This window comes from Periplaneta americana, chromosome 2, assembly GCF_040183065.1.
Source record: "Periplaneta americana isolate PAMFEO1 chromosome 2, P.americana_PAMFEO1_priV1, whole genome shotgun sequence".
Taxonomy (NCBI): domain Eukaryota; kingdom Metazoa; phylum Arthropoda; class Insecta; order Blattodea; family Blattidae; genus Periplaneta; species Periplaneta americana.
The window spans coordinates 208,217,683-208,229,734 of NC_091118.1; the positions used below are offsets into that span (position 1 = coordinate 208,217,683).

At 34.6% G+C, this 12,052-nt stretch overlaps 1 protein-coding gene across 2 annotated transcripts in view; it reads left to right on the forward strand.

The window, feature by feature from the left end:
- LOC138695094 (C3 and PZP-like alpha-2-macroglobulin domain-containing protein 8) overlaps positions 1–12,052 on the forward strand; it is a 976,398-nt gene that overhangs the window by 920,668 nt on the left and 43,678 nt on the right. For both annotated transcript variants that reach the window (XM_069819482.1, XM_069819483.1), the window contains exons 14-16: positions 579–737; positions 8,600–8,806; positions 11,061–11,274. In XM_069819482.1, coding sequence (XP_069675583.1) covers positions 579–737; positions 8,600–8,806; positions 11,061–11,274 — 580 coding nt within the window. The remainder of the gene's footprint in view (positions 1–578; positions 738–8,599; positions 8,807–11,060; positions 11,275–12,052) is intronic.

Here is a 12,052-nt window from a genome sequence, read left to right on the forward strand (position 1 = left end):
CAGGATCCATTCCGTGAAGTAACGAAGTTATTAAATATTTTGGTTACAACACCAATGGCCATTGCTGAGCCAGAAAGATGTTTTTCTTGCTTGAAACGCATAAAAACGGTTTTTAAGGAACGCTATGTCCCAGGATCGCCTCACTGCTCTTGCAATACTGTCAATAGAAAAGAGTATGATGTCCAAGATGGAGGGGCTTAACACCAGGGTGATTGACAAGTTCTGCAGTAGGAAGGAACGTCGTATGGACTTCATACTTCGTCACTAGGCGAGTCTCAAATTAAGATAAATACATGTAAGTGTATATAGTAAGCAGATATAGAGATTGTAGCACACTCATATTTTGACCACCAGCCGCTACTGCGGTTGTTCTGCATGGTTGTGAAACTTGGACGCTCACTTTGAGAGAGAAACAGAGATTAAGGGTGTTTGAGAATGAGGTTCTTAGGAAAATACATCTCATTCAGATTTCGTATTTTTTTATAAATATTATTTTCAACAGAATTTAATTACATATTTCAGATTTCATTCTTCCTGGCAATGTTAACAGTGGTTCTAATGGTTTTACATGTTGACAGTGGAAGTGTCTGGGTATGGAAGTGAATCGTGCAGAGAGTCGGGCACCTCCCCAGGAAACAGCTCTCTGGTGGGCTCTATACTGCGGTCGGCGGCCATGCTGGTACACCCAGAGGGACTCGTTAGAACGGACACAGAGAGTGCTTACTTCTGTGCTAATGGTGAGTATAGGTTCTATTTTAATCCAAAGATAATAATAAATATTCTTTTAAGGAGTAGAATTAAGATGTTAACGGGAGAGGATGGCATTTTTTAAAACTTTTTTCCCTATTTGGTGTAAAATATTAATTTTTTGTATGTAGAGAGCTCATATCTGTAGCAACTCAAACAAAAATAAATATTTTGAAAAAAAAAATTATTTGGGGGCCCAGATTTGAAAAAAAATATACCCAATGCAGGATTTTACTAAAACCGATATATCTAAACCATTTTTAAAGGTAGATTCATCCCGTTTTTTGCAATGTACTTGCAAAGGCATGCTCTACAAATTGTCTGTAACAGAATTTTTATATTAGTCCCTACGTTTGTAAAATAAACAATTAAAATTTAATAACAATTTTCTGATTTTCTTTCTTCCAAACAAACGGACGTATTTTTAAAATGAAATCAATTAACAAAATTCTGTTACAGAGAAAAGTTTCCTAATAGTCTAAAGAATGTGTGTTCTAAATTTCATGCATGCATCTTTAATAGTTCACAAATTATATCCATTTTTGTCTGGCAATGTAGCAAAAAAATGAAGTTACTGTAAACTGATAAAAGGGGGCGTGTGATTTAAAAATCCATAACGCAGGAAGTTTAAAAATGACGTCTCAACATCCGATAAGGGCACAAGTACCCACGAAATATTATGCAGTGCATTCCACACATATCAAAGGGTATTTTAAAGAAAAAAAATTTTTTTTAATTCAAATTACCAGAAACAACAATAAAAGGGGGCGAGTGATTTAAAAATCCATAACGCAGGAAGTTCAAAAATGGCGTCTCAACATCCGATAAGGGCACAAGTACCCACGAAATGTTATGCAGTGCATTCCACACATATCAAAGAGTATTTTAAAGAAAAAAAAATTTTTTTTTAATTCAAATTACCAGAAACAACAATAAAAGGGGGCGAGTGATTTAAAAATCCATAACGCAGGAAGTTCAAAAATGGCGTCTCAACATCCGATAAGGGCACAAGTACCCACGAAATGTTATGCAGTGCATTCCACACATATCAAAGTGTATTTTAAAGAAAAAAAAATTTTTTTTAATTCAAATTACCAGAAACAACAATAAAAGGGGGGCGAGTGATTTAAAAATCCATAACGCAGGAAGTTCAAAAATGGCGTCTCAACATCCGATAAGGGCACAAGTACCCACGAAATGTTATGCAGTGCATTCCACACATATCAAAGAGTATTTTAAAGAAAAAAAAATTTTTTTAATTCAAATTACCAGAAACAACAATAAAAGGGGGCGAGTGATTTAAAAATCCATAACGCAGGAAGTTCAAAAATGGCGTCTCAACATCCGATAAGGGCACAAGTACCCACGAAATGTTATGCAGTGCATTCCACACATATCAAAGAGTATTTTAAAGAAAAAATTTTTTTTTAATTCAAATTACCAGAAACAACAATAAAAGGGGGCGAGTGATTTAAAAATCCATAACGCAGGAAGTTCAAAAATGGCGTCTCAACATCCGATAAGGGCACAAGTACCCACGAAATGTTATGCAGTGCATTCCACACATATCAAAGAGTATTTTAAAGAAAAAAAAAATTTTTTTAAATTCAAATTACCAGAAACAACAATAAAAGGGGGCGAGTGATTTAAAAATCCATAACGCAGGAAGTTCAAAAATGGCGTCTCAACATCCGATAAGGGCACAAGTACCCACGAAATGTTATGCAGTGCATTCCACACATATCAAAGAGTATTTTAAAGAAAAAAAAAATTTTTTTAATTCAAATTACCAGAAACAGCAATAAAAGGGGGCGAGTGATTTAAAAATCCACAACGCAGGAAGTTCAAAAATGGCGTCTCAACATCCGATAAGGGCACAAGTACCCATGAAATGTTATGCAGTGCATTCCACACATATCAAAGAGTATTTTAAAGAAAAAAATTTTTTTTTTAATTCAAATTACCAGAAACAACAATAAAAGGGGGCGAGTGATTTAAAAATCCATAACGCAGGAAGTTCAAAAATGGCGTCTCAACATCCGATAAGGGCACAAGTACCCACGAAATGTTATGCAGTGCATTCCACACATATCAAAGAGTATTTTAAAGAAAAAAAAAAATTTTTAATTCAAATTACCAGAAACAACAATAAAAGGGGGCGAGTGATTTAAAAATCCATAACGCAGGAAGTTCAAAAATGGCGTCTCAACATCCGATAAGGGCACAAGTACCCACGAAATGTTATGCAGTGCATTCCACACATATCAAAGAGTATTTTAAAGATACAATTTTTTTTTAATTCAAATTACCAGAAACAACAATAAAAGTGGGCGAGTGATTTAAAAATCCATAACGCAGGAAGTTTAAAAATGACGTCTCAACATCCGATAAGGGCACAAGTACCCACGAAATGTTATGCAATGCATTCCACACATATCAAAGAGTATTTTAAAGAAAAAAAAAATTTTTTTTTTATTCAAATTACCAGAAACAACAATAAAAGGGGGCGAGTGATTTAAAAATCCATAACGCAAGAAGTTCAAAAATGGCGTCTCAACATCTGATAAGGGCACAAATACACACAAAATATTATGCTATGCATTCCACACACATCACAAAGCATTTTAAAGAAAAAAAAATTTTAATTTACTCATTTTTCACCAAAAAATACCATCCTCTACCCTTAACTAAATTAATTCAAATAATTAAAGAATAGATATATGAAAGCAGCTAATGCAATGACTTCCTACATCGGGGCACACTTCTTTGAATAAGTGTTTAATATAAAAATTGGTGTCATGAAGGGAAGCATTCTTACTCTTGCTCTCCAATATAGGGCAGTAATGTAGCAAAAAGTAGGACTGTTTTTAATATAGGCACTATATTTTTTATATTATGACAGTTATATTCAATTCAATTCAATTTATTAAGCCATTAAACATACAGTGATAGGCTTCGTCACAACATACATTTGAAAATACCGGTACACATATAATTGAAAACAGTAAAGTTTAAATAGAATGAAAACACAAAACATTTTGAAACTCTAAAATTAATGAAAATACTTCACTCTTAATGTAATAATTGTAACTAAATGTAAATAACTTCATTTATTAAAAACAATTTCGTATGAATTTATGTTAAGAAACTCATCTACAGAGTAGAAAGGATTAATTAAAAGCCAATTATAAAATCTAGCTTTGAAACTATTGGTTGGTAACTTATAATATTGACTGGGAAGCTTATTATATAATTTCATCCCCATAACAGAAAAATTTGTACTAGTTTTATGTAATCTACAGTATGGAATATTAATTTGTTCACTATTTCTAATTTCATGATCATGTATATTGGCTATTAATGAGTAATTGTCTATATTTTGTCGAGTGTAAAGGACTAGGTCGTATATATATAAATTTATGACAGTTAATATCTGTGATTGTTTGAAAAGAGGTCGACAGTGTTCAAGATAGTTTGATTGACATAGATTTCTAATGGCTTTCTTTTGCAAAATCAAGACACTCCCAATTTTGCTACCATTTCCCCAGAAAATTAAGGCATGCCTAATTATCGACTGAAAGAACGAAAAGTAGGCACGTCTTAAATAATTTTGAGAAACGCAAGCCACTAATTTCTTTAATAAATATATAACTCTTGATAATTTTGTGCATATATATATATATTCGATATGTATAAAAAGTCCTAGAAATTTGGTATAGTTTTGTATGTTGTTCATTTTTATTACATGATTTAGGGTAAAAGTTATGTTGATAGTCTTTTCTTGATTAAGCAAAAAACCATTAGATTCAAACCATAAAGCCATCTGTGTTAGAATATCACTGGTTAGAGCATGTAATTCATTCAGAGTAGAGCTAGAACATAATAATGTAGTGTCATCAGCATACATAATTGTTATAGCTTTAATGAATTTAGGGAGGTCATTTATTGCTACTAAGAATAGCAGTGGACCAATTATTGAGCCTTGTGGAACACCATAATGTATACTGGAGAGACTTGACCAATTTTCACCTATTGAGACTTCTGCCATGAAGATAGGTTCTAAAAATATTTAGTGTATTCCCTCGAATACCGTAAAATTCTAATTTTGATAAAATTAAGTTGTGATCAACGCAATCGAACGCTTTGGAGAGATCACAAAACACAACATTAACTTGTGAGCTATTTTCAAAATTTCTTATAATTTCGGTTATTAAAACCTCAATTGCATCATTTGTTGACTTCCTTTTTCTAAAGCCAAATTGGTTAGTACTAAAGAGATTTGAATTTTCAAAGTAGTCATAAATTTGATTGAAAATTACATATCACCTACACACAGCCACAGGACCACACCTTCCGTTGGTTAGCGTGTCCATATGACCTAGACAGAAGGATCGTCATACAACTCCACCAACCTTATCCCCTCTTCTCCACTTAGGGGACGCTTATGCATGTCATGGTAGGTCAGCATACTGAAATGGCATTTCCTCATTTTTGATGGAACAGTTATACCGCTGTGATTCGGTCCCCAGAGCCTCGTTTGTTAAAAACAGGTTGCACCACGGGAAGGTGAGGATGGGATTTGAGTAGGAGAGATTATGGAATGCACTTCACTACTCCTTCCAACCCAATTCATACACTGTAAAAAAAATTGGAAAAAATGTTACTGCTGATTTCAACTAATTATTAAGTTATTTTTAATAAAGATCCATTCATTTAATACTAATGGCATTTGTGCATAATTCCCGGATAAATTTACTCACAAATACAGAATATGAACAAAATCCGTCAATTAGTTTAAAAGAAATAGCTGTACATAGAAAAAGAGTAATTCCAAAATCCTATTTTTAATCCCAAAATCACTGAAAATGTTAATACCATTGTGAAATGGGCAACACATCTACAACCAAAACTGTTACAAATGGTATCTTTATCGAATGCCTCTGCTTCAGTTGGCTTTCATTTTACAAAACTAGCCTACCTACGAATAAAAAATTAACTATCTCCTGACAAAACAAAATTTTACAGGCCATATAAATGACCTGAAAATGTTCAAAAACATATTCAAATACAAAATTTAAATACTATTATAGTCACAATCATGCCATGGTATGAAAGAAAAATTACACAACCTCGAGCGGGAATCGAACCTGCGACTTCCTGTTCTCCGGTCAGGCCCTAACATGGCATGATTGTGACTATAATAGTATTTAAATTCATTAATATGTCACATCAACGGACGTATATACGTCACCAAACATCGTAAGATGAAGATTATATTCAAATACCTTTAACGAAAGCCAGAAGAGGTCATAATGTCACACAATTATATAAACACCGATTTCACCTTTCTGATAGTCCTATTTGCCTATGGTGTAGGCCTAATAATCGTTTAGAAGAAAAAACTCAAATATCACAAAAAAATATAATAGAAAAAAAATAATTTTCATTGGTTTTGATAATTTAACAAAAATATTGGACTTGTAAACCATGAATTTAATTCATATTTTATTATTTATATTTCTATCTTTTTAGTTTTTATTTTATGAATTCATGAAGATGTGGAACACATTCTTTTGTATTGAACTTTTATCAATTCTAAACAAGTCAAATTACAGTCATTAATACCAGTAGTACGAGACTCCATATTGCATCCACTTCTCAATTGTGGCTACAGGTGGCAGGCATCTATATGAACACCAACCCTATTTAATGGTTATTACAGGAGAAAAATTCGCTTCGGCATCGGGGGTCGAACCCGAGTCCTTGGTTTTAGGTACAAAGTGCTCTAACCACTGAGCTACGCCAAAGTTCAAGCCACACCACTGGATCGAATCCCTCTCCTTTAGTGTTTTTCCCTTTGTGGCCTGACTCCAAGTTCGACATATATGTTGACATATACAGTATTAAGTCAACTGCCACTATACAAAGAGCGCACTCAATTGAGTGATTTGGTGGCCGGGATTTCACAGTAATATGCACTGTTGGGCGAAGAATCCACGTAAAGATTAATTTTTGGTCCTACAGAACATATTAGTTATGGTAACAATGATTATTAGAGGAAAAAAATTCGCTCTAGCTCAGGGGATCGAACCCGGGTCCTTGGTTCTACTTACCAAGTGCTCTAACCACTGAGCTACGCCAAAGTTCAAGCCACAACACCAGATCAAATCCCTCTCCTCCAGTGTTTTTCCCTTTGTGGCCTGACTCCAAGTTCAACATATATGTTGACATATACAGTATTAAGTCAACTGCCACTATACAAGGAGCGCACTCAATTGAGTGACTTGGTGGCCGTGATTCCACAGTAATATGCACTGTTCAGCGAAGAATCCACGTAAAGATTAATTTTTAGTCCTACAGAATATATTAGTTATGGTAACAATGATTATTAGAGGAGAAAAATTCGCTCTAGCTCCGGGGATCGAACCCAGTTCCCTGTTTCTACGTACCAAGTGCTCTAACCACTGAGCCACACCAAAGTTCAATCCACACCACCGGATCGAATCCCTGTCTCTAGTGTTTTTCCCTTTGTGGCCGGACTCCAAGTTCGACATATATGTTGACATATATTAAGTCAACTGCCATTACACAAGGAGTGCACTGAATTGAGTGACTTAGTGGCCGAGATTCCACAGTAATAATCATTGTTACCATCTATATATATATATATATATATATATATATATATATAATTTGAACTGGTAATGGAAATTACGGAAAAACGGCTGAACGGATTTTAATAAATGACCCCTCATTTTGAAGCTTGGAACTCATAGTTTTTTCAGAAAAGTAGTAGTTTTCAGTGAAATGTCAATGTTTCAACATAATTTTCCTATTTTCTAAAATCCATCTGTCGTCAGTTTTGAGAACTAGCTAAACTAGCTAATTGCATTTCAGAATAAAACAAAACACACACTACAGTAAACAATATTACACGAAGGCCATGATCTGCAAGAATGCTGACATATTTAGAGCTCAAATTAAATTGGTTATTAAAAACTCAACTTACTAAAAATAATTTACAGGTTCGATTCTGTGGTGTGTAATTTTCTGGGTACAGCTGTTTATTGGATATTAAGAACTACAAAACTTGAGGTGGTTTGATGACATTATTACCATTAGAAATGAAATATTATTGTAGTTAATGTCATGACGTGATTATTTTTCATTAATTATACATATTAATCCTATATTGATGATATGAAAGTGAAACTTTTGGGGTTATTTAAGTAGATGTAGAGAATAACTTAAATTAGATTTTGATTTCTATATTTTACTGAGTGGCGGCTATATAGTATATATAGTATATGTTACTGAAAGCTATAAAACTTACGTAAGATAATAATATTATTAAAAATCAAATATTTTTATAGTTATTAATCAAGTGGGGTTGGGTCTTTTTCATATATTTAATGGCGGTGTGGTGTAGATATTTATATGCGTGATTCTCTTCAGTATTGGCTCGAGAGAGAGAGTATCTTTCATTGTTATGGAAGCAAATAACTCTCAGAATGTCTGGTACCGTATTCTTCATTGAAAATAAATCTGAAAAATTTTTATTTGAACGTCTAATGAACTTAATTTGCAGCATTTGCTGCACAAGTCACGAGTAACTGATATATTCTGTAGGACCAAAAATTAATCTTTATTTGTTAGAAGAAACCCTAATTCAAAGCTACACGGCTCCATATGATCAGCATTCTGCTGGATATATTAAGATGATTAATGAAACAATGCTAAAAACTTACATTTCCGTGAAAATATGACAATCATTTTTTCAGCCTCATAAGAATATTCCCTTTATGTTTCTTACAATGACAAAATAATAATAATTTTTAAACTTGGTTTGCAGAGAATGTGGTCATATCTACATCTGAGAACTTCCGTTATGAGTTTGTGTCTGCTCCGAGGAACCGTGCAGGGATTGTATTCGAAGTGAAAGTAGCACAAGGAGCCCACATAGCGCTCTCTGATGTGCGGTACACATCTGACAGGATGTACCAGGTGGTGCTGGGTGACGCAGGCAACACCATGTCATGGATCGGGCGAGGCAAACATGGTGAGTACCACTACTGGAACCAAATTTCTATAAATTTAATGAGGAAAGAAATTTCTCCATACAGTATTTCTATGCTGGTACTTTGGTAATGAAACATAACTTAAGAGATGATGGGGTATCTAAGCAAAAAAATATTTTCGGAATATGTATGATAAGAACTTCCTTGTGTTAAATTTTAACGTACCTTGTTAACATGTTTCGACCTATTTTCGGTCATCTTCGGAACTGGTCGTTGTTGGTCTTGGCGCCTCTTGTTTCCTGTGTGGGTGCGTTCGTAGTGTAGAGTCAAAGAGTGTATGTGTTTTGAAATTGAGTTGTGTGTTGAGAATATCGTTGGGGTGTGTTTTCGTGTGTCTGTATATTTCATATTGTTCCAGTGTGTTGAGTTTCTGGCTTTTTGGTTGGATGTGCAGTATTTCCATGTCTGTGTTGATGTCTCTGTAGGTGTGGTTGGCATTTGTGATGTGTTCTGCATATGTGGAGGTGTTTTGTAATTTTGTTATGACAGAGACGAACGCACCCACACAGGAAACAAGAGGCGCCAAGACCAACAACCACCAATTCCGAAGATGACCGAAAATAGATCGAAACATGTTAGCAAGGTGCGTTAAAATTTAACACAAGAAAGTTCTTATCATACATATTCCGAAGTGATACAGTGTTAAAAGTTGTGTAATCAAGGTGTATAAAAAAATATTGCAGTTTAAGTTTAATCCTCAGGAGACGTGCATCCATTATAGTGGCCAGCTAGTATTATGGTCATGACGTGATATAATATGTTGTTGTTGTTTTCTAATGCCAGGCGTTTGACAATAAAGTCATTTGACCTCTTGCACTCCAATGTTTTTCAAAGATATTATCATGGTCAGCCACTGAAGCACAGATTTTGAGGTGTTCCGAATCCATTTCTTGGTTTGAGTTGCACAATGGGCAGTTAGGGGACTGATATATTCCAATTCTATGCAGGTGTTTGGCCAAACAATCATGGCCTGTTGCCAATCTAAATGCAGCAACAGACGATTTTCGTGGTAAATCGGGAATTAACTGTGGATTATGATGCAGAGAGTTCCATTTTTTTCCTTGGGATTGAGTTACCAAATTTTGTTTGTTGAAGTCTAAGTATGTAGACTTAATAAATCTCTTCACAGAGTAATATGTAGATTTAGTAACAGGTCTGTAAGTAGCAGTGCTGCCCTTCTTTGCTAAAGCATCCGCATTCTCGTTTCCCAGGATTCCACAATGGGATGGTATCCATTGGAATACAATTCTTTTATTGAGTGATATTAATTGAGAGAGCATTTTAGTTATTTCGGCTGTTAGAGATGAAGGTGTGTGTTTAGAGACTATTGATAGAATAGCTGCTTTGGAGTCTGACAATATAACTGCATTCTTAGAAGATGCCTGAGATTTTCACTTATTGCAATGATTTCTCCATCAAAACTTGTTATTCCATACCCAAGATCTCTATAAAGTGAGAAGAGACAGCACGTAACACCTGCACCTGCAGTGTGTTCCCTGGAGATCAAGGATCCGTCGGTGTATAAATGAAGCCAGTTTTGTGAAGGGTACCTAATATTAATTGTCTCTAAAGACAATTGTTTCATTATTTCAGTGTTTACTTCTGATTTCAGTATTTCTTCTGTTAAATTTAGATTATACTGTATATTTAATAGAGTTAAAGGGTTTGGTTTAATTTGTAAGTTTTCTTTTAAATTCGGGATATTGATTTTCTGTTTTAATTCTTGAACCATGGATATGAAACTTCTTTGAGTTTTCAATCTACAGAGAGGACTGTATGAATGCCAATTGTTTCCTGGTAATCTGATAAGTTTTTCATATTGAATCAGTGCTTTTTCTTCCGTTTCATTTTGATGCTGTTAATGTTAGTGAGGGATCTCATAGGATCTACTGGAGTTGTTTTGATTCCACCAGTAATGAGCATGAGAGCTTGGTTTTGAACATATTCTATTTTGTTTATGAAAGGTGAACTAAGTAAAATTTCTCTGCAGTATGTCAGCACTGGCTGTATGTAATGTTCTGTCAACTTATTGACGGTAGTGCGGAGCATCTGTTACAAGGAAGCTAAGCAGTAAGGGGTGGAGTGGAACTGGTCTGCGTAGAGAAGTGTGCATGTATCTATACACATGCTGGCATATGACCACTCACTGCCTGACAACAGATTTTGTTAGATAGAGATTGTGACACACAGTCAATATACTCATATGTCTGAACAGTTTGCACAATATGATTTCAGGTTTTGGAGTCCGTCTCGTCAGCATTTCAACTCCACATCTGTTGTCAGAAACTTCATTTCGAACTTTGTGGGTCACGTGGGACAGAGGTACAGTTGCCGTGGGGCAAGGTCCCTTGCTCCACAATTCTACTCTCCTGAAATGGCGCATGGACAAGAAACTCAAAGTTCAGCACATAGGCTTTGCATCTGGATGGGGTCACATGGCAGAATTCAGGTTGGTTTTTCTCCATATCAACTGAAGATATTGTTTACAACATATCATCGCCAGATGTCCAAGTAATTATAATCTTACATATTATACTGTACTCACAATTATCAGTGTGCCCTTTTTTGGTAATTCGGTAGAAAACTTTGGTCAATATGACTGACATCAATATCATCGAGGATTAGTAACAGGTTAGGTTTGGTTTATTGAGGTTTTTGGTTTGCCTTGCATATTATACGTTTTTTGGTAGCTATATAAAAAACCTGAACAGACCTAACCTGTCACTGATCCTCAATGATGTCCGCCATATTGAGCAACGTTTTCTACCAAATTACACCCTTTTTTTCCAAGTCATACCAAGAGCCTAAACTAGCCTAACCGAAACTAACCTAAGAAAATATCAAAATAGCCTTAAGAAATCAAACTAAGCTAAACAAACCCTTCACATTTGTTGGTACTCCTGTAGGATCTTACGCAGCATGTTTTCTTTTATTTTTTAATGGACTTTTCTGAATAGTATGATAAAAAATGTTTAAATATCTCTAATACCTTTTAAGTTATGACCTAAAACGTGAGACGGTGTCAAAGGGCTTGGCCATTTAAATGTGACAAAATGTATCATTATCATTAAGTTCAACTTGCGTTTTTCAAATCCGTTTTCCTCACAACTTCCACAATTTTTTGTAGATATATTTGTGAAAATTTGCATGCAAGTGTATTTCATACTGCAGAACAAATCTACATTGAGCACAGATTTATCATTTCAAGTTATTTTTTCATTAATAAT